Raw genomic sequence first — 24,081 nt, forward strand, 5'->3', positions numbered from 1 at the left:
ACTACCCAAAGCAATCCAGAATCAATGCAATCCCTATCAAAATTCCAGTGACATTTTTCACAGAAAAGAAACAACTCTAAAATTTGTGTGGAACCACAAAAGACCCTGAATAGGGGGTGCCTGGGTGGCTCAGTCAGTTAAGCAGCCAACTTCGGCTCAGGTCATGATCTCGTGTTCCGTGAGTTCGAGCCCCGCGTCGGGCTCTGTGCTGACCGCTCAGAGCCTAGAGCCTGTTTCAGATTCTGTGTCTCCCTCTCTCTGACCCTCCCCCATTCATGCTCTGTCTCAAAAATAAATAAACGTTAAAAAAAAAAATTAAAAAAAAAAAAAAGACCCTGAATAGGAAAAGCAACTTTGAGAAAGAAGAGTAAAGCTGGAGGCATCATGTTCTGTGATTTCAAACCACGTTACAAACCTGTAGTAATCAAAACAATAAGGTATTTGCATGAAACAGATACGTAGATAAATGGAACAGAATAAATAGCCCAGAAACAAACCCATGCATTTAGGGTCAGTTAATTTAAGACAAAGGAACCAAGAATATATACAATGAGGAAAGCACAGACTCTTAAATGGTCTTGGGAAAACTGGACAGCCAGATGCAAAAGAATGACACTCAACCACTGTCTTACACCATACACAAAAATCCACTCCAAATGGATTAAAGACTTGAGTATAAGATCTGAATCCATAAAACTCCTATACAAAAATATATGTGGTAAGCTCCTTGACAGCAATCTTGGTGATGACTTTTTGGATCTAATACCAAAAGTAAAGGCAACAAAAGCAAAAATAAACAAGTGGGACTATATCGAAATAAAAGTCTTCAGCCCAGTAGAGGAAACCATCAGCATGATAAAAAGGTGACCTACCCAAATGGGAGAAAATATTTGCAAATCACGTATGTACAGGGGCAAATGTCCCAAAATATATAAAGAACTCATATAACTCAACAGCAAAAAACAACAACAATCTGATTAAAAAATGAGCAGAGGACCTGAATACACATTTTTCTAAAGAAGATAAACAACAGCCAACAGACACATGAAAAGATATTCAACATCATTCATCATCAGGGAAATACAAATCGAAACCACAATGAGATATCACCTATGTTAGAATGGCTCATATCAAAAAGACAAGTAATGACAAGTTTTGGCAAGAACATGGAGAAAAGGGGACCCATGCACACTGTTGGCAGGAGTGTAAATTGGTACAGCCACTATGAAAAACAACATGGAAGCTCCTCAAAAAATTAAAAATACCATATGATCCAGCAATACCATTTCTGGGTATTTAAAAAGAAAGTGAGGGGCGCCTGGGTGGCTCAGTTGGTTAAGTGTCCGACTTTGGCTCAGGTCATGATCTCGCGGTCCGTGAGTTCAAGCCCCGCGTCGGGCTCTGTGCTGACTGCTCAGAGCCTGGAGCCTGTTTCAGATTCTGTGTCTCCCTCTCTCTCTGACCCTCCCCTGTTCATGCTCTGTCTCTGTCTCAAAATAAACGTTTAAAAAAAATTTTTAAAAAGAAAATGAAAAACTAATTCAAAAAGATGTATGTACCCCCCACTGTGTTCATTGTAGTATTATGTACAACAGCCAAGGCATGGAGGCAACCTAAGTGTCCACTGATGGATGAATGGATGAGAAGATGTCTTGCGTATATACACAACATAATATTATTCGGCCATAAAAAAGAAAGAAATCTTGCCTTTTGCGACAACATGGATGAATCTTTTTTAATTTTTTTTTTTAATGTTTATGTATTTTTGAGAGAGACAGAGACAGAACGTGAGTGGATTAGGGGCAGAGTGAGAGGGAGACACAGAATCCAAAGCAGGCTCCAGGCTCCAAGCCGTCAGCACAGAGCCCAACGTAGGGCTCAAACTCACAAGCTGTGAGATCATGACCTGAGCAGAAGTCGGACACTCAACCGACTGAGCCACCCAGGCGCCCCAACGTGGATGAATCTTGAATGCACTAGGCTAAATGCAGTAAGTCAGAGAAAGACAAATGCCAAACGATTTCACTTATATGCAAAATCTAAAAAAGAAAAACTCACAGATACAGGGAACAGACTGATGTTTGCCAGAAGTAGGGGGGTGGAGGGTGGTCAAAAGTACTAACTCTCAGTTACAAAATAAATAATTCCTGGGCGTGTAAAGTATAGCCTGATGAATACAGTTAATACTATATTTTATATTTGAAAGTTAAGAGAGTTCTCATCGCAAGAAAAGCATTTTTAACTATATGTGGTGATGGATGTTAACTAGAATTCCTGTGGTGATCATTTTGCAATATATAAAATATCAAATCATGTTGTACACCTAAAACTAGTGTGTTATATGACAAGTATGTATCAATTTAAAAAATGGAAAACTGCTACTGAGTGATTTTTCATAATCTTGTACCTTCTAGCCTTGGCATCTGTGAACTATCCAACTGAAAAACAGATGTGTTAATAGTAGTGTTTGAGGAATCATTTTCATTACACTTAAATTACTTAAATCAGATATAGAAAGCAGAAAATAGGGCTGTATAAAAGGAATGTTGTCTTTCCTCCTTGACTATCATTTCTAAATTGCCACTATATCATGTCAGTCTTTAAGTAGAGATTTTCAAGGTCCTAAGACTAAATACTCAAGTGATATGTGTGCTTCCAAGGGGCAGACAGAGCTACAACTTTCCACATTTACTTCCAATTATACCTTACAATGATTTTCTTCTAGTGCAGGAAAGGAACGAAAAAGCATGGCCTGGCTGTAAATGGATCTGTTAATCTGCTTCAGAATACTGACTGACACTTTATGTTTGCTTCAGGGTAAACCCCTCCCCGCTTTTTGCTGTTGTTGTTGTTGTTTAATTTTTAAAACTCCTCAAAAGCCAGTCACTGTTCTTGTGGAAAAAAATAAAACACTCTTCATTTCTAAACCGTATTCTTTACTTAATCTATAAACAATTAATTTAAATCTTTACTCTGAAAACAAACCATCACAGAAACCTAAATCTTCTAAGGAAACCGTCAAGATGCTGAATCAGGATGAAAAGAGTGAAAGATAAGTTAACAAGGCTTAATTAACTGGACACTAAAAATATCCACGACGGAGATTTTCGTAAGCTGGTGGCAGAGAAGTATGTCACGCTTCATACTGAGGTTCAGAAGATAAAGTGGTTCTATTGGCTCAACAGCCAAAAAGACTGTGATGGGAAGTGAAGTGCTGTATGTACTGAGAATGGCAGACTCAGAAGGGTTCACAATGTGTAAGTAAGAATCATGGTCTCATGCTTTATTCTAGCTATGACGTCTTCCGCTTCCCATTATTCATGAGCACTACTGCATGTGTCACTAAGTCACTCTACAACCAAGGAAATACAGCAAAACTGGAGAAGGGATCTGTGTTCCTATTTCTGAAACACCAGCACTTACAAGTAAATCATTTTTTAAAACGTTTATTTATTGGGGCACCTGGGTGGCTTAGTTGGTTAAGCGTTGACTTTGGCTCAGGTCATGATCTCACACTTGGTGAGATCGAGCCCTGCGTTGGGCTCTGTGCTGACAGCTTGGAGCCTGGAGCTGGCTTTGGATTCTGTGTGTGTGTGTGTCTCTCTCTCTGCCCCTCCCCTACTCAAAAATTTTTTAAATAAAAAAATAAAAATAAAAAGTGTATTTATTTAGAGAGAGAGAGAAAGTGCAAGGGTGGGAGGGGCAGAGAGAGAGGCAGAGAGAGAGAGAATCCCAAGCAGGCTTCCACACTGTCAGCGCAGTGCCCTACGTGGGGCTCGAACCCAACAAACCGGGAGATCATGACCTGAGCTGAAACCAAGAGTCAGACGCTTAACCGACTGAGCCACCCAGGCATCCCTGCAAGTAAATGTTTAAAGTAACAGAAAATAACAAGTTGGCAAGGCCATGGAGAAACTGAAATTCTTGTGCACTGCTGATGGGAATGTAAAATAATGCAACTGTTGTGGAAAGTATAGTGGTTCCTCAAAAAAAAAAAAGAAAAAAAAGTCAAACCTACAATTATCTTATAGTCCAGCAATTCCACTTCTAGGCGTATACTCAAAAGAATTCAAAGCAGTGACTTCATCTGCGCAGTTATTTGTGCACTCACGTTCATAGCATTATGCATATGATCCAAGAGGTAGAAGCTCAAATGTCCATCAAAGGATGAATGGATAAAGAAAACGTGGTCTCTATATATAATGAAATAGTAGTCAGCTTTAAAAAGGCATGAAATTCTGACACATTCTATCATGTGGATGAACCATAAAGACATCATCCTAAGTGAAATAAAAAGGACTAATGTTACATAACTCCACTTACATAAGCTACCTGGAATAGTCCAATACATAGTGATAGAAAGTAGATGGTTGTTACCAGAAACTGGGCAGGGGTCAGGGGTGCACAGGGAGTTAGTGTTCGATGGGTACAAAGTTGTAACTGTGATGATGAAAAAGTGATGGAGCTGGATAGTGGTGATCGCTGCACAACAGTGTGAATGTACCACTAAATACCACTGTATACTTAAAAATAGTTAAAATGGTAAATTTCATGTTATGTACATTCTACCACAATAAAAAAAAAAACAGATTAAACTTACACTCCAAGTGAAAACAGGCAGTCTTTTATATTGGTGGTGATGCTTTTCAGTTGTTATAATTGTATTGTTTTTCAAGTTTATTTATTTTGAGACAGAGACAGCACGAATGGGGGAGGGGCAGGAAGCAAGGGGGAGAGAGAGAATTCTGAGAAGGCTTTGTGCTGCCAGTGCAGAGCCTGATGCAGAGCTCGAACTCACGAAGCCCTGAGATCACGACTTGACTCAAAACCAAGAGTCAACTAAGCCACCCATGTGCCCCTCAGCTGTTATAATTTTAAAATCTCCTCCCCTATGCTCAAATTCTCTTCTTGCTTGACCAATAGAAGTGCTTTCTATGGAAATAATTTTACTGAACATTCTCACACTTTTTCAGTATGGGGCTAGCCCACATCCAACCTCCAGACTAGATCAATGGGTGGCATAGCAGGGGCCATGGCTACTAAAAGACTATTGTGAGTCACAGGAAGAAACAGGAAAGTAGCTTCTGACCACCCACACCAGCTGTTCTTACTTCTAGCTGCACTTTATAATCACTTCAGACTTAAAAAATACACACTGCCACACGAGGTGCCACACCCACAGATTATGGTTTCATTTGTCAGTGACAAAGCCCATGTATGGACATCTTCTCAAAGCTCCCCAGGGAATTCTGATGTGTAGCCAGTAGGTTGAGACCTACCGAATTAGTCATTCCTTAGAAAGCTCTCCGGAGTACAGTTCAACAACCCCTTTTTAAAAATCTCACCATTAAGAAATAATGGGAATTAGGGCTCAGAGGAATAAGAAGCTGTTCAACTTTTACTTTTGATAATTCTTAAACTAGAAAAAAAGACAAGTTAAAATTCATGAATTCAGCAAACATTTATTCAAGCTACTGCTGTCAGGATGGTGCCCCACCTGCAGGTGCTGGCAGAAGAGCGGAACCCTGTCCCAGCAGAGTTCATGGCCAGCAGGGGAAGCCAGGACAGGCAGGACACTGACAGGAGCACCACCTTGAGGACAATTGCATAAAGGGAACATGTGGGAACAGCATCTATGCTGGATGGAAAAGTGGGGAAAACGTCCCAGAGAAAGCTATCCCTCTATCATTAATGAGTCTGGAGAGGTGACTAGAAATTAGCGAGGCAATCCTTTGAAGATAAAGTAACATTCCCTCTTCTGAAGGCAGTGTGTGCCACTCTCGATTATGCCAGGCCCGTGAGCATGTGGCAATGCCTGGTTGACCCTGGGGGTTGGCCGTGGTCAAGGGATTTGAAATGAGGTGGACTGAAGTGCAGCACGTCTAGGTTGGGTCATATGGCTGCTCAAGGGGCCCGGGAAGAAAGCCAGTTAAGGCCAGTTTCTCAAGTCACTGGAGAGACCTGTATGCTACTCACAGCAACCAACCACGTGCCAAGGAAAGCTGGCATGCATGTCAGCCCCCAGGTTAGCCATGCAGACCAACAATCCTTAATGCTTATTTATAGTAATAAACTGTCTGCCTCTTAACAAGTTCCAAATGAAAATTCTATCTATAGGTGTTCTCTCTCCCACAAGCTCTTAGGAAAGTCAAGGTGGTGAAAAAGGGCATTTCTCCCTCCTTGTGACCTGATTAGAAAGTGTGAGAATCATTCTTTGAAATCCTCCCCATGTGCCATCAGTAATTATGACATGATTTTTCATCTGGGAAATTATGAAAATGAGCATATATCTACTTCTCAACAACCTTTTTAAAAAAGTTTATTTGTTTTGAGACAGTGAGCGAGCATGAGCAGGGGGGCGGGGGGCGGCAGAGAGAGAGGATCCCAAGCAGGCTCCGCACTCTCAGTACAAAGCCTGACACGCAGGTGGATCTCAAGAACCATGAGGTTGAGGGGCGCCTGGGTGGCGCAGTCGGTTGAGCGTCCGACTTCAGCCAGGTCACGATCTCATGGTCCGTGAGTTCGAGCCCCGCGTCAGGCTCTGGGCTGATGGCTCGGAGCCTGGAGCCTGTTTCCGATTCTGTGTCTCCCTCTCTCTCTGCCCCTCCCCCGTTCATGCTCTGTCTCTCTCTGTCCCAAAAATAAATAAAAAACGTTGGAAAAAAAAAAAAAAAAAGAACCATGAGGTTGTGACCTGAGCCGAGATCAAGAGTCAGAAGCTTAACCGACTGAGCCACCCAGGTGACCCCCTTCTCAAAACTTTCTAATGATCTTTTGTTTTGTTTTTTTTTTCTCTTATTGATCAGTTTCTTTTTGGAATATTTCATCTAAATCAAGGGCCAGTGTTTATCTCCACATGCCATTGTGCACACTGAGTTAGTTCACTGAATGATAATGAGCACAGGTCCACCAGCCAAGAAAGAAATGAAACCCATCATGAGCCCAAAGCAAAGAGTTTGCATGTTCTTAAGTATTACCTTCAAGAATGATCTGAAATAGCTATATGCAGTGAAAGTTCAAACTTTCAGAGAACAGCAGGAACTTCTGCAGTTATCTGTTCTCATCTCAACTTCACCATAACCCAGAAGGCAGGTGGTCTGATCCCTAATCTATAGGTGGGGAAACTGAGCTAGTACAGCCTGCTGTGTGCAGTGGAGCCTGGGCAGCAGCGATGCCCCTCCCCCACAGCTGCCTGCAGAGATCTAGCCACTATGATATTCAATCACACATAGCACTGAGTTGAGTCCCCTGGACAAACGCATGAGCCATCAGAACTCTGATGACACAGAAACACATAGACCAATCTTGCTTCCTGATGAAGAGACGGATCATTCAAGTGTCTACAGTGTTGTACCAAGTGCTTTGCATTGAATATCCTATTCTGTGAGGAAGTCCATTTTGCTGTTCTGCAGCTGAAGACAACAGAGGCTCAGAGAACAAGAAGTGGGTCACTGGGCTGTAAACGGGTGAGATGGAATTCAAAGCCAAGTGGGAGTGCCTTCTCCAGAGACGCACTAACCTGAGTTTGATCACTGTGCAACTTTGGATGTGTTACTTAGTATGTCCAGGCCTCAATTTCCTTATATTTAGAGGAGGATAATGATACAAGCACATCCCTTGCAGAACTGAGTGAAGGTTAAATAAGAATGCACACAGGGTGCCGAAGAATGCCTGATGCCTGGTAAATGCTCAGTAAACAATAATCATGAAGTCTTCTGGGTTTCCCAGATACAAGGGAAGCTTCTGATTTTCAAAATTCTTAGTTCTGAATGAAAACTTTACTTACTGAAATTCTGCAGGACACCACTCCACTTTTCCCCCAAGCCCCACTAGAACCTGGCCGCCCCAACATCAGGTACCCTAGAGAAAGACCCTGCTTATGAGCACAGGTGCACAGATGCACAGGTGCTCCTTACCCACACACCCACCTTAACCCAACACAGACATAGTACATAGGCACAGAACCGAACATGCTGTTGGGGCCATTAAAAGTCTCTAGAATGCACCTCGTTCTGGAAATAGCTAAGAAATGGGCAACAGGCAACCTTTTACCCTCACACTTTACCACCATCCCTGTAGTGTTGTAAGTTCTCAGGACAGAATGACAGTGCCCCTGCAGCTGCAATTCTGTCCCAGAGAGCCCTCACACCACTCTAGTGACAGTCACACTGCAACAACCTAAGGACAAGGTCCCAAGTCCCCAAATCCTGCACTGAAAGGCACTGTATTGTCACTCTGAGAACACTAACTTTATCTCCCTTATACAAAACTGTCATGCATTGAAAACAGCACACTTAATTTACAAATGGCTTCAAAGTGGCAACAAGGTTATTACCTCCCTTTTCTTGCAGTATTTATATTTATGAAGCTAAGTCGAATGTTGCCGATTTTGGCTATGCTCATTCGGCTTTGATGATGATTATCTGATCCCAACTAGGCTGAGTTTACCACTACATTATCTACCAAGAAAGGGTTTGCCAAGTGAATTGAACCAGGCAAAATTCCTTGTCAACAAACATCAAGAGAAAGAAAGCCCTGTACAACTGTTATTTCCCAAGAGCCCAATTCCAACCTCCGTAAGGACAGCACATACACAATGAATCCAGGGCCTGAAAACTTGGCAAAGAATAGGATTTTCTTTTTCCCTAATGCGCAGATTCCTATTTTTATTATTATTTTCCTAGTTTTATAAAACTGGTATTCTGATTAACAGAATGTTCTAATTACCTGAAATCACCATATATCTCTGCATATATGTTACAACTCAAAGCACAATACAAATTACACCAATTAAAATCAAAATTAAATTTAATATATCCATTATCACCATACCATACAACAGTGTTAAAAAGACCTAAAATTCTGCTAATTCATGGGCAGAATCTGAAATGGCTTGTTAAAATTTCATAAATATCTGGGGCACCTGGGTGGCTCAGTCAGTTAAGCATCTGACTTCAGCTCAGGTCATGATCTCATGGTTCATGAGTTTGAGCCCCACAATGGGCTCTGTGCTGAAAGTTCAGAGCCTGGAGCCTGCTTCAGATTCTGTGTCTCTCTCTTTCTCTGGCCCTCCCCTGCTCGCACTCTGTCTCTCTCAAAAATCAATAAACATTAAAAAAAATTTCATAAATAGCTAATATCTATTTATAAGGCCTTCTGTCACCCCCCAGACCCCTCCCTCAGACCCCATACCCTCACCTGGATGGCCACCCCACCATTCATTCATTCTGCACCTGCCACCACATGGTTCTCAAGTCACACTCCCAATCCCATCAGCCCCTAACTCAAAAATTTCACAAATCCTCCAACATCCACAAAAATGAAGACAAATTTCTATTTCAGCAATCGATCCTCACAATCTGACCCATTTGCCTCTCCCCTAAGAGCTACACACACCCAGGGGTTTGCTGTCCCCTAAACTTGCCCTGACCCGGGTGAGGCCTGCCTCGAAGACCCCTCTCAAGGGCTACCTCCTCCATGACCCTTGCCCAAAGTGCCCTCAATGGCAGTTCTCCTGTCTCTTAAAATGTAAACCTAAAACATTCCATTCACACCTCATTTTTGTATGTCATGATACAGTAAGTTACATATGTATCATACTTATTCTCTCTGCTGATACAAAACTACTTGGGGGCAGGGGCCGTGTATCCCTTACAGGCTCCACACAGTCCCACATTCAGTCAGTGTTTGCAGAGTTCAGTCCATGGTGTTCCTCCCGCACCATTAGTATTTGGCAGACGGCCAGCCTCCAATAACCAGCCCCTCCACCTTCCTAGGTCTTGGTTTCCTTACTTACCTCACCTCCTTATTAGGAATTAGAGGTGATTCTGCCATGGTGAACTTGTCTATCTAAAGGTCCCAATCCCAACCATCCCTCCAACTTCCTCTCTTTTGGGAATTCAACACAGCTCTTTTCTCTCACAATTTCAACTTCTCTTCTTACATTAAAGGGAAACATAAAAGCAGTTCTCCTACCCCTTGAAACTGCTACCATCTCTCTTCCCTTCTCAATCCTGCCACATTTCTCGAAAGAGTTGTTTCTGGCCCTCTTCGTGGTGCTTACCACCCCTCCCCCGCACCCACCATTCACCCTACTTCCCCTACAGGTCTCTTCTAAATCATGGATCAGATTTTCATTTTAAGAATGGCCCTTTACATCTCTAGAGACCTAGACACTACTATATACTAGAAATGGTGATAAACCACAAAGGGATGGAGAAGCTAGGTGTCAACAGAAAAAGTATAAACACAGTGGACCACATACAACCTCAATCCTTAGAATCAGAACTTGTCAAAACTCACACCACCTAGAGCCAGACCTCAGAAAGCCTCCCACCCATCCTGTTCCTTACACAGATCTGCTTGCAGGCCTCCCAGCTACTTGTTTCCATGACATCCTCTGTGATCACTCTCCTGCCCAAGTGCAACTTCCTTAACCCTTTCAGGGACTGAACTTCCTCCTCCTCTTTGCTCTACTGGACGTCTAACGTTCCTCAGGCATTTCTGCCAAACCTTTACTCCTCTTGAATTCAGGCCACCTATTCTCCCATATATCCCCTGTTCCAGGGAACAGCCTACAAGGTCCTAATTGCTACCAACCATCTCCATGACACCATCTACGTGCTTCTGGCTCTCACATTCTCACAATCACCAAGGACCCTCCTCTTTCACATCCATGACACAAGGCATCCAACAATCAAATTCAGGACTCATCCACCTCTTCCCACTGGTGACTGCTGCCACTGGTCCACCTCCCCACCCTCAGGTTGGGCCCTGCTCCCTTCCCTGGCCTCCAGCCCCCTGCAGCCACTTTAAATGACTGCTCCCTGGGATGTCACCCGTGGGTGCTCATCTAATCCAGAACTTCAACACACCCATGTCCACAGGACTCCAGGCTAGGAAACTGACAGTCTTCCTAGACTTCTCATCCCTCTCTGTAATGCACATGGGAGAAGCTATTGTATCACTTCACAATCACATCTTGTTTTTAGGAGGCATGAAATCATCCACAGATGAAACTGTAAGTGACCCTGGGTACCCTTTGCTTTTGTAGATGAAAGCATTAGGAAAACAGAGATGTGGTAGACACTCTTCTTTATGCTATGAAAGTTATCCTTTTTGAGCTTGTGGGATGATAGAAAAAAAAATCGATCTGGTCTTTGTGCCTAGTTCTCATCGTGCAGCTTATAAAAGCCTTAGGGTTTCCTGAGTGATGGGAGTGACTTTGTTATGCTAATGAGGTGGCTGCTGTGGGTCCCTGGACAGCTCCGGAGTGGGGGCTGGTTACTGGAAAAACCCAATACACAATCAGAAGGTTGGAAAGTTGGGCCACACTGCCGACCTCTGGGGACAGAAGCTAGAGACGGAGTTCAATTGTGTGGCGGCCACTGATCCAATCAGTCATGTCTACATAATGAAACTCCAACTAAATACTCCAACTAAATACACAGGTTCAGTGGAGCTTCCCAAGCTGTGCACACATTCATGTGCTGGGAGGGGGATATATCCTGATTCCACAAGGAAAAGGCACAGAAACTCAACGTTCTCTGCCAGACTTCACCCCATGTGTCTCTTCATGTGGCTGGCCCTAATTTGTATCTTCTGTAATAAGACTGTGGTAGAAGTAGAGCACGATCCTGAATTCTAGGAGCCCTTCTAGTAAATTGGCAAACCTGAGAGAAAAACAAATTTATAGTCAGTCAGGAGTGCAGTTGTCCTGGGGACCCCCAGAGTGTTGCTGGTTAAGTAAGGGCAACTGTGTGGGGTCGGAGCTACCTCTGGGTGGTGAGTGGTGAAGCTGAACAACAGCGCACATGGCTGGATTTTTACCGGAATAGAGTCCCTACTGCATGCCAGGCACTCAACTGGGAACGGAATATACTGTCATCAAAGGAGCACAGTGCCCGCCTGCCACCTCTCAGAGTTAAGCATGAAGTGCATGCACACGTTGAGAATTCAAAACAAATCTCAGCCTTAAGTTCTGAATTTGAACAAGTCTACACCTCCTGGCAAGGCTCGAGATTACTTTAAGCTCAGTTCTTTCAGGCAATGGCTCTTATTGACACCTCCCTGGAAGTGGCCAATGTGGGTCTGTCACTTGAAAGTAACTCCCTGACTTCAAAAAAGAGCTAAAACCTCTTGTGGGCTGCCTTGCCTTTCGTGTAAGAACCAGCCAGTGGTCAGATGCCCGAGGTGCAGGAGCTGAGCCCGAGGCTCAGACAAGCAGACATATTCTAGGTTTCACAGGCTTGGCAGAGCAACGTGGCCGCTAACCCACTGCAGAAGCCACCTGCGTGCGGCTTCCAGGGCAAGGACTGCCTCCGACATGCTGTTCCACCTTGTGGGTGGCTCTTTAACTTTTTTGTTTTTTGTTTTTCAGTAGTAATCATTACCAAGTTTGTTTTTTTTTTAACTTTTCCCCAGGGCAATAGAAATAATCTTTACTTCTCTATTAACATCGTACATGTAATTCCAAAACAATGTTTCTTCATCTGGGAGCAAAAATAGCAACTCTGAAGTCCAAAATGGCAAAATAAAGACAGACACCAAATCTGTCTCCCTGAATGACATGAAAACTTACAGTTCCGATGTCTGATACTCAAATAAACTTCTCGTGGTGGGCAAGGCTGTGACTTCCCAGAAATATAGGCAGGACAGACCCTGAGGGGCTTCTACAAATGTGCTCACCCCTCAAAGCAAGACAGTTGGGGAAATGTTCCCTGTTGGTTAAGTTTCAATTCTTAATCAGTTTGTGAAAATCCAGGAGGGACCCAGGCTCCAGCGCTGTCCTTTCCCTCAGCCACCACAGACCATTTTCTATAGGACTTCCCTGACCTTCTAGAGCACAGCAGGAAACTGGGCTTCCCGCTTCTCTCTCCTTCTAGACTGTGAGTGCTTACAACTCAGAAATGAAGTGGCCAGTACCATTTGTACATGAAGGTCCAAAAGGTCTTTTCCCTCTTCCCACAGAGAGTACATGAATCTTAAGTGAAATGTAAACGAAGCTGTGAATTTTCAAGTTTTAAAATGAGAACTCCCTCCAAATCAGAATTTTTATACTATCAACTAAATCACACTCCCTTAAGGCTTCCAAAAATACTAATAATTTACTGAAAACTAATTTGCAAAGCAAGTTCACGTATGAAGAAAATTTAGTGTGGCAAAAGTTGTTTTCTTCGAGACAGAAATCTTACTCCTATTTTGAAACAAGGATAATTAGGAAACATGCAAATCATTCATGTTTTATGATACTTCTCATATGATGCTTTGAAAATATACTGAAATGCTTAGAAAAAGCCAAACATCAGTCATGTCATGGAGCAAAGTCTCCCAGAGCAGTGAAAAGGTATCAAATAGTTTGTCACAGGCCAGGCCTATTGTATAAATCCCATGCGCCTTTCTTGAATTTTAAATATATCTATTTGGATCCAAATTCTGAGGGGAATCAATGCAGATGTTCAGTGGGTCTACTGGATACTTGTTCATCTATGTAAAGTTCTTATAACAAAATCCCGGAAGACTTACCCAAGTTGCCCTCACTTTGAAGTTACCATGCAGGGTTATAGGCAGAGATCTTGTGTGTTAGGAGACAGGTCTGCCCAGCCTGTGGTGAAGCAAGGCTCTGGGAAAAGTAAGGACCAAACACCTGTCAGCAGGCTGCTTTAGCAGCCATGAACCCTCACTTAGAATCCAGGGGCCCAGGCTTCTCTCTGAGCTCTTTGATGGAAGCCAAGAGAAGGAAGAGTACATTAACAAAGACCTCAGCAGTCATTCATGCTACATCTCATTCCACACGCAGGGAAACTAAGTCCCAGGGAAGCAAAAGACTTTGAGCAGAAAACTTAGAGAACACTAGGCAAAGTTACACTTCTTATCAGCAAGAGACCAGATTCTCAGAAGACACATTATGGTCAGCCTTCTATTTTCAGAGCCACAAACTCACACTTGACTGAGGAAAGGCCTCTTTTGGGAATTCTCAGGACCTTCTAAATATGGCTGACCTACTCTCCATCTGTCTTCAGGAAAATGCTTTGGCTGAGAGGCCAGCTCAGCTCCCAGGCTGCAAGAACTGAAGACCAAAGGGCAAGGCCAGGGTTGGAGAGGGGAGCCTGGGACAGGGTGACGAGGGAAGGGTAAGAACTCCAAGCTGTCCTTGGGGTCTGAGACCATGGCACACATTTACACAAAACTGGCACTCAGGAAATGTTTGTTAAATGTGGAGTAAAAATATCCTAGTTTGTCACCTCCTGTGACAAAGCTGCCACCGTGCCATGCACAAGAACTTTCCCCAGTAACTCTTACTGCTGGTATATCCTTCATAATCTTGCTCCCTCAATTTTATAGGGTCGTCAGAATAAAAATGACGAATCCAGTTCAGAACACAGCCCTCATCCCATTGGCATTTTGAGCATGGAGGTTTCGACTGCGGTTGGGAAATACACACAAAAGACCGGCTAAGCACAGGATGACAGACAGACAGACAGAGCTGTGTTCCAGAGCTGAAAATTGATGGGATTAATTTTGAAGCTTTTCTGCCTCCATCTTCTAGGTTAGATGTCAGTGATGAATCTTGCCTCTACGCCTCATGTTTTAAACCACATCCTTCCAGTTACCAGAGGCATCATTTTATATAACCCACAGAAATGGAGTCACTTTATGATAACGTAGCACTTTAGGACTTGTCGACTACTACAGGTCTTAATTCAGTTGGCTGGTCAGAGAATAAAAACTTTCAAAGACAGTTATGCTCAGTTAATAAGTGTTTGAAAAGCCAGCAACCCAATTTTATGTTCCAGCTATTAAATGTATCAGTAACTACCAAATTTATCAATAAGCATGACAAGGATTAGCTTGTGAATTTCACATCACTGTTACATTTCTCAGTAAGCACATGATGTACTGACACTAACTGGCCTTAGTTAGCACTGAAAGGTACAGGTAGTGGCCTAGCCTAGGTCTCACCACTGACCTGACACCCAGCCCAGCATAGGCACAAACATTTGTTGGACGAAGGGACAGGTGCATAAACAGCTGACAAAAATGGAACAGAATGAGCATTTTCCAGTTGCCCACAAAACCCATTTCTGCTTCAGTTAATCAAAACGCCTGTCTTGAAAGTTTACTCAGATAGTTCATCTGCTGAATAGAATACGATCTAGGGTTTTAACCGAAGTGGTCTTTCAAAGCTTCCTTCCTCCAGGACACGGTTATAAACAGCAGCACCGGCAAGAATGATCAGGGAGGAGCAAGCGTCACCATCCACACTCCTCACCTGCCATGTCGATGGCAAAAGGCCTGTCTGCTCTCCAGCCGGTGTACCAACCAACGACTTTGCCGTTTTCCACCAACGGACGTTCATAGCGTCGCCCGCCAACCAGGCCCACTGGCCAGACAGAGACCTTGCGTGTAGTTCGCATCTATAAGAAGGGGAAAGAGATGTGGTTTAAGTTTCCTTAGGGAAAATAACTCGAAGGGAGGAAAGAAATGTGAGCCACATAGGAGAATAGGGGTGGGGAGGCAGAGACTGGAGATTTTCAAAAGTTGAAGGTTTCCGGACAGAACCCTGCTGCTGGCAGACTGCTGCCCAGTTCACTGCTGCTGAGCTGCTTGGCACCATCGGCCGTCCTCGGTCACAAACTCAGCTGGCGGCTCAAGGCTTAAGAGAAACAAAGTGGGTGTCAATATCTGAACGGCACTTTTTTGAAGCTAAGCTATACCATCAAAAGTATTTTCTATTGGTTTCAAGGTTGGATCTGAATACCTTGCGTCTTCCGAACTGAGGGTGACTTCCCTTTAGGAAACTCAGTAGCAGCAAAAATTTCACTCAGAGAAGCCAGAGGAGTTGCCTTCCTATGAATTTTTTATTGTTATTAACACAGAAATCTTGGCTGGGGGCATTAACAATGGCATCCAGGGGCACCTGGGTGGCTCAGTTGCTTGAGCGTCTGACTTCGGCTCAGGTCATGATCTCACAGCTCATGGGTTTGAGCCCCGCATCAGGCTCTGTGCTGACAGCTCGAAGCCTGGAGCCTGCTTCAGATTCTGTCTCCCTCTCTTTTGGCCCCTCCCCCACTCAGACCCCCCCATCTCTCTGTCAAAAGTAAATAAACATTAAAAAAAGTAATAATGGGGGCGCCTGGGTGGCTCAGTAGGTTAAGCGTCCAACTTTGGCTCAGGTCATGATCTCACGGTCCGTGAGTTCGAGCCCCACGTCAGGCTCTGTGCTGACAGCTCAGAGCCTGCAGCCTGCTTCAGATTCTGTCTCCCTCTCTCTCTGACCCTCCCCCATTCATGCTCTGTCTCAAAAATAAATAAACATTAAAAAATAAATTAAAAAAAAAGTAATAATGGCATCCAGATACAGAACAGATACCAGGCATTCTCCAGAGTGACGAAAAGAAAAACATACCCTACATCCTGCCTTTCCAGGGAAACTGGGTCCAGCTAGAAAGGAGCACACCTCATGCACACAGCTGGAGAGGCTGGCCCTCTTCCCACACACCCGGTTGTATCTGGTGAAGTTTTCATCAGACCGCGTTCAACTCAAACTTATTTACTGGATTTCTGTAAAGGCAAAGACATGTTCGCAACAAAGCTTCCTGGTACTGGGCAGGCAGCGTTTTTGGGCAAACCACGGCCACCGCCATAGGACGTGTTGAACAAGCCGTAAGCAGCCCACATGATACCTCTGTGCAAACTAGAAGGTTCCCATTTCCTGAGCACACACACGTGCAGGGGTTGGCAGCTTGGCCATTAAAGTCCAGGCTGGTTTCAGCTCACTCACCCTCTCAGCTGGGGGTGTCCTGGGGCGTGACGTACACAGCTGCCTTCGGAGGGCCTGTTGTCATTATGAGTTCAACACCAAAGCTTTCCCTTATATTTACTATACAACTGGGCCATGATCAGTTAACCAGTGGTTAAAATAATGATTACCAATCAAGGATTCTTTTTTATGAAAGGAAAATTATATACTTGGGAAATATTTTCAAGTACAATTCAAGTGAAAGTCATAGTAACCAGAAGCTCCCATTTGCCAGGAATTCCAATTTTATTAATCTCTCACCTCACTCCAAAAAAAAAAAAAATTAAGAGTGTGAAACATTCCAGGTTATAAAAATCTCACTGCATCAGTCTTCCACAAATCTGGAATTAGTTTTACAGTCTATTACTTTCTCAATAAATTAATCACCACTGCCTTGTGCTCATACTAACTTATATGAGGATTTTTAAAAAGTTCTGCTGAAGTAGAACTGACTGCAGGGAAGAGTGAATAGTTCTGAGATTACTAAGACTGCTTATAAGGCTGGCCCTCGGCTGGCATCTGTGAACTTGGCTTTTGAAACAGTCCTTATGCTGATAAAGTTGTTTTGTCTGCCTCGGCACCGAACACCTGTTTTCCTTTGGGGACCCTGAAACACTTGGGAGGGCAAGAGGTGCCTATGTGACTAGCCCCCATTAAAACCCCTAAACGTTACATGGGTTTCCCAGGGCATTAACATTGCACACCTGTGGTTATAGTTTTGCTGCCGGAGGGAAGAAGTGCTTGCGGGATCCCTCATGGGAGGGAGAGAACGTAGGAAGTCTGCACATGGATTCCTCCAGACCCTTCTTCCTGGTGTCTTTCTGCCTCGTTGATCTGGCCACATATCCATACCGCGTCACTGTAATAAGTCTAAGCCACAAGTACAACTATATGCTGGATGCTATGAGTCCTAGTAAATCACCAGACATGGGGGTGGTCTTGGGGGACCCCGAGAGATGTATTTTTTTAAAAATGTTTATTGTTGAGAGACAGAGAAACAGAGTGAGCAGGGGAGGGGCCTAGAGATACACACACAGAATCTGAAGCAGGTTCCAGGCTCTGAGCTGTCAGCACAGAGCCCGTCGTGAGGCTGGAACCCAGGAACTGCGAGATTGTGACCCTAGCCAAAGTCAGACGTTTAACCAACTGAGCCACCCAGGCGCCCCTAAAATGTATTTTTACAGCGCAAAACTTGATACATTTTGATACATGTATATAGCCACGAAACCATCACCGCAATGAAGATACCCATTATCCTGCAGAGTTCCCTTGGGCTCATTTTTAAATCCATCCCTACCATCACTCTCCACATCCCCAGTGCCCCTATCTGCATTCCCCACACCACTGGTCTCCTGTCACTATGCATTAGTTTGCATCTCACAGAGTCATGTATGAATGGAATCATAGCATAGACTTTTTAAAAAATAATCTTTAGGGGCGCCTGGGTGGCTCAGTTGGTTAAGCGTCCGACTTCGGCTCAGGTCACGATCTCACAGTTTGTGAGTTCGAGCCCCCCACTGGGCTCTGTACTGACAGCTCAGAGCCTGGAGGGAGCCTGCTTTAGATTTTGTGTCTCATTCTCTCTCTGCCCCTCCCCCACTTGTACTCTGTCTCTGTCTCTCAAAAATAAATAAAAATGTAAAAAAATTTTTAAAAATCTTTAAAAAAATGTTTATTCACTTTTGAGAACATGTGAGTGGGGGAGGGGCAAAGAGAGGGGGAGAGAGGATCTAAATCGGGCTCTGCGCTTACATCAGTGAGCCCCATGTGGGGCTTGAATTCACACATGAACTGTGAGATCCTGACCTGAACCAAAGTCGGCCACCCAGGTGTCCCCAGCATATATTCTTTTTATTTAGCTTCTTTCACTCTGTGAAACTATGTAACAATTCATCCATGCTATAATGTGTATCAATAGTTAACTCCTTTATATTACTGAAGTACTTTGTTGTATGGATGTGCCACAGTTTTTGTTTTGTTTTTTTCCATTTGCCTGTGGATGGACAGTTGGGTTGTTTCAAACTTCTGGCTATACAGACAAAGCTGCTATGAACATCTGTGTACAAGTCTATATGCACTTCATTTTTTTTCTAAATATTTTTGAGAGAGAACACGCACACACACATGAACGGGGGAGGGGCAGAGAGAGAGGAAGACACAGAATCTGAAGCAGGCTCCAGGCTCCGAGCTGTCAGCACAGAGACTGACATGGGACTTGAACTCACAACCTGTGAGATCATTACCTGAGCTGAAGTCAGACACAACCAACTGAGCCACCCAGGTGCCCCCATTTTTTGTTTTTGATAGATACCTGAGTGGAATGGCTGGATCACATGGTACACGTACATTTAACTTTTTAAGAAACTGCCAACTTATTTCTCAAAGTGGTTGTGCCATTTTTCATTCTCACTAGCCATGTGAGAGTCCCCATTACTGCACATGCTCAGCTCAGCAACACTTGGTGTGGTCGATATTTCGCTTTAGCCATTTTAACAGGTACGAGTAGTATTTCATTGTGCTTCTAATTTGCATATTTCTAGTGACCAATTATATTGACTATCTTTTCATGTGCTTGTCATACATAATCTCTTTGAAGAAATATTTATGCAAACCTTTTGACTATTTTTAAAATTATTTCTTTACTATTGAGTTTTGAGAGTTATTTATATATTCTGCATACAAAACCCTTCACAGATACCTGATTTACAAATATTTTATCCCAGTCCATGGCTTATCATAATGTTCCCTCATAATAATGTGTCTTGAAAAACAGAACTTTTAATGTTGATGAAGTCCAAGTCATCAATTTGTTCACAGATCATGCTTTTGATGTTGTATCTAAAATATCTTTGCCTAACTCAAGCTCACAAGAGTTTTCTCCTCCTCTCTCCAAGTATTAGAGTTGTAGGTTTTACATTTAGGTTATGATTTTGAGTTGATTTGTGTGTATGGTGTGACAGACAGACTGAGGTGATTTTCCTTCTCCTCCTTGCGGATGGATATCCAACTGTTCCAATTGTAACGTGCACATGGGTATGTGACTGTCCTGGAACAACTCCATGGTCTTTGGACCTTTGTCAAAAGTAAGTTGCCATATACGGGTGGGCTTATTTACGGACCTACTCCTCTGACCCACTGGTCTGCTTGGGTGATCCTGATGCTAATATACTGTCCTGATTTACTATGGCTTTATAATAACTCTGGTAATCAAGTAGCATTAGCTCTCTTTGTTCTTCTTCCAAGTTTTGACTGTTCTAACTCCTTTTCCTTTCCATAGGAGTTTCACAGGCACATTGTTCATTTTGGCAAAATGTGATTGGGGTTGCATTAAATCTATAGCTCAATTTGGTGAGAACGAACAGCTTAACAGAATGGAGTCTTCTAACACATGAACATAAAACAGCTCTTCATTTACTTAGATCTTTTTCATGTAAAAAAATTTTTTAAAAAATTTTATTTATTTATTTTTAGAGAGTGAGCACACGTGAGCCAGCGGGGGAGGGGCAGAGAGAGGAGACAGAGAATCCCAAGAAGGCTTTGTGCTGTCAGCGCAGGGCCTGATGCCAGGGCTCAAACTCACAAACCGTAAGATTGTGACCTTAGCCGAAATCAAGAGTCAGATGCTTAACCGACTGAGCCACCCAGGTGCTCCAGATCTTTAATCTTTCTCAGCAATGTTTTCACGATTTAATTTTTGAATCAATAGTAACATTTAATGCTTTTGTGTCCTAGATCTTCTCCATATGGGGAAAAAAATCCAGAAAATTTACTAAAATCTTCACAGAAATACAGCTCTCTCCCCAACTCACTCCACCTTCAAATTCCTGTTCCCTCACACACTGCAGAAAATATAAACATTTCTATTTTTTGTTTTATATATCAAACATGCCAAATATACAAAGAAATCAAATTAAATGTAACTTGTGTTTTTCTTCAATTGATACAATGCTATTTATTGTAAAGGCACTAAAAATAGTACTGTTCGTTTTTGATATTTCCTTAAAGTGTTTATGATTTTTCAGCCCCTAAACTGCTCTTGCCCAGAGCAGTAAATTTTCAATATGCTAAACATTGGTAAAAAGACCCCATCTCAGACTTGTGTGTCTTCTTGAAAATGGATAGGTTGAGGGGTCCCTGGATGGCTCAGTTGGTTAAACATCCAACTTCGGCTCAGGTCATGATCTCACAGTTTGTGAGTTTAAGCCCAGTGTCGGGCTCTGTGCTGACAGCTCAGAGCCTGGAGCCTGCTTCAGATTCTGTGTTTCTCTCTCTCTCTGCCCACCCCCACTTGTGCTCTCTCAGAAATAAATGTTTAAAAATTAAAAAAAAAGAAAAGAAAATGCATAGGGTATGCCCTGCATACATCACATGCCAAAAATTCTTAAGTGTGTAAGCACTTAACTGAAATGTGGGCCACGTGTAATGAGTAAGCAGTGTGTGCCTGAGCAAGGCAAGGGACAAAGGTCACAATCAGGAGAGGAGGAGAGACAATAAAAGAGAAGTCAAAACTGTTTTTAAAATAGGAAGAGGGTGCCTGGGTGGCTCAGTTAGTTAAGTGTCTGATTCTCAATATCAGCTCAGGTCATGATCCCAGGGTTGTGAGATCAAGTCCCCCCATCAGGCTCTGCACTGAGTGTGGAGCCCGCTTGGGATTCTCTCTCTCCCTCTGCTCCTCTCCCCTTCTCTCTCTCTCAAATAAAAATAAAAAGGGAGACAGAAATCACCATTAAAGAGAATACTCCTCTCCCCTTCTCTCTCAAATAAAAATAAAATAGGAAGACAGAAATCACCATTAAAGAGAATAAACCATAACTGTGAGACCACCGGTAAGGGGATTAACCATGACCCCAGCGCATTTTATGGCAGGCTTTTCACTTCCGCTGGGCCATGGAAGACATGTAGGATTTGGCCCATAGACTGAGGAATAGCCTCAGGTTCCAAGTAATGAGATGAACCAAAGAAGCAAAACTTCACGTTTCTGTGCCAGTTTCTTGCTAGAAAATGAAGGTTTACCTTAGCACATTCCAAGCTAACACTTACCTCTGTTTGATTTTTTTTTTTTTTTTAAGAGAACGGGGTGTTAAAAGATGAAAGAGTGACTATTTGAATGCAGGTGAAAAGGCAGGATTATATTGCCAAGTATGCTACATTTAAAAAAAGTTCTGTCATTTGAGTATAATACTTTGGAAAGATCCAGATGCCCTTGCCACGTGTGCACTGTTCTGAGAGTCAACATGAAATGCTTCATCAGACACGCAGCCCCCCGGCACACCACCACTGTGCTACATAGAGTGTGCCAGACATTTCAAAGGAAAATAGCACACCTATTTACAGAACTTCCTCATTTCACCCCTGGGATCTATCCTTTGTTCCATGTCCTTTTCACTCAATCTATGCTCTTGAAGGATTCCTTGGCAGCCACCTTCTTTTCTGAGGAGGGGGGGAAATGTAACAATGACTATTAAAAGCAAAAGCACTTTTTTAAGAAAATTTTTTAATGTTTATTTATTTGTGAGAGAGACACAGAGACAGACTGAGAGGCACAGAGCATGAGCAGGGGGAGGGGCAGAGAGAGAGAGAGAGAGAGAGAGAGAGAGAGAGAGAGAGAGACACACACACACACACACAGAATCTGAAGCAGGTTCAGGCTCTGAACTCTTAGCACAGAGCCCGCCATGGGCTCAAACTCACTAACTGCACAGAGCCTGATGCGGGCCTTGAACTCAAAAACTACAAGATCATGATCTGAGCTTAAGTCAGACACCCAACCAACTGAGTTACCCAGGCGCCCCAAAAGCACTTTTGTAGAACTAAAATATTCTCCGTGTTTAAAAGCTTTGTTACTTCCTTAACAAAATAGTGGTTACATAACAGACACATCTTCAAGTGCCTGGTATGAGCTCCAACCTAAAACAGAGGACTACAGCATTAAGATATTAAGGTATTAAGATATCAATTAGATATTAAGATAAAGAGAAAGCGATTCATATATTTATAACTGTTACATTATGACAAATAGGTCTGGTCCCCAAAGCATTCTCTTCCTATTTATTCAATACCAAAGTCATAATCTGTCATTTATTCCTCCCACTATGACCCCAATTAAATAGGACTTACAGAGCAACGTTAACCAGCCAAAATTATGGGCAGAGTAATTTCCATAGACCCAATGGCTACAAAGGACACAAAAGACACATCTGGTGCATCTTCACACTCTTCCAGGCTAAATGCCATTTAAACTCTCCCAGGGCAGCTGGTGCTTGTTTATCTTTATCTTCTCCAGAAAAGGAGGGAGGCAGGTAAATATAGCCCACGCCTGTGTCTGGTGACCCTCACCAACAATCTGCTGGTGGTTTTTAGCCAACTATTTTTTCTGCAGCTTTAAGCTGCATCCTTTTGGTCCCACCTTTGGGGTATGGCTGACAGTCAGCTACAGGGACTGGAACACTTCAGAAGATCACATGTAGGTGATCATCAAAATGCCCTCAGAGTAAAACAGAAAAGTTAAACAAATGCCTTTAGCTTCCTTTAAGACATACCACTGAGGTGAAATCTTGTTTTATTTTGTCCAAAGGGAAGTGAATAAAGTTCTTGATCTTCTTAAATTTAAAACACTATAGGCAACCTCAAGGAGTAGAATTACAATAAACAATGTTACATGCTGTATCCTGCTTTTTAAACTAACAATTTCAATGAGAGAGAAAAACACACGGAATTGTGGCAGGATCCAATGAACTAAAGACACAAAGGAAAGAGCAGAAAAAATGTAAGGAAAGAATACAGAAATAATGACCTGGAGCCAAGGTTACTGTGCATAAACATCTGACATTTTCCAACAGAGAAACTACATTACATAATCCAAAATACCCATAAATTTCCTTTGTAACAACTTCGAAAATTAATGTCCTATCTGTACTTTCTCTTTCTTGCATCTGCCCCTGATGACTTTAGCAATCATTTCCCAACTAACTGATACTTGGCTCGATGCTATTCATTCCACAGTATCCCTCACATAGCTTTATATTGCCTTGGATCTTTTTTTGCCTATTTTGATTTCTGAAAACCCCTATTTCCACAGCATGAACTTTTGAGGTGCATAAGCTAATTACTTAATGTATATGAGAATTCTAGAAAGCATAAGTAAGTGTTCCTAATGTTACATTATAAACCCATCTCGTATGTCACTGGGTTAAAGAACAAATCTAACATTTCTTTCATACTTGCTGTATTTTTTCACTAAACACCTATCACATAATGTATGTCCAGTGCTGTGCTAGGCC

General features: G+C 42.8%; 1 protein-coding gene across 1 annotated transcript in view; it reads right to left on the minus strand.

Annotated features, from left to right (window-relative positions):
- The window catches only part of B3GAT2 (beta-1,3-glucuronyltransferase 2), a 90,392-nt gene that overhangs the window by 11,329 nt on the left and 54,982 nt on the right, over positions 1–24,081 (minus strand). Inside the window, exon 2 of the mRNA XM_042986646.1 lies at positions 15,272–15,416. Within this exon, the coding sequence (XP_042842580.1) occupies positions 15,272–15,416 (145 nt within the window). The remainder of the gene's footprint in view (positions 1–15,271; positions 15,417–24,081) is intronic.

This window comes from Panthera tigris, chromosome B2 (assembly GCF_018350195.1).
Source record: "Panthera tigris isolate Pti1 chromosome B2, P.tigris_Pti1_mat1.1, whole genome shotgun sequence".
NCBI lineage: Eukaryota > Metazoa > Chordata > Mammalia > Carnivora > Felidae > Panthera > Panthera tigris.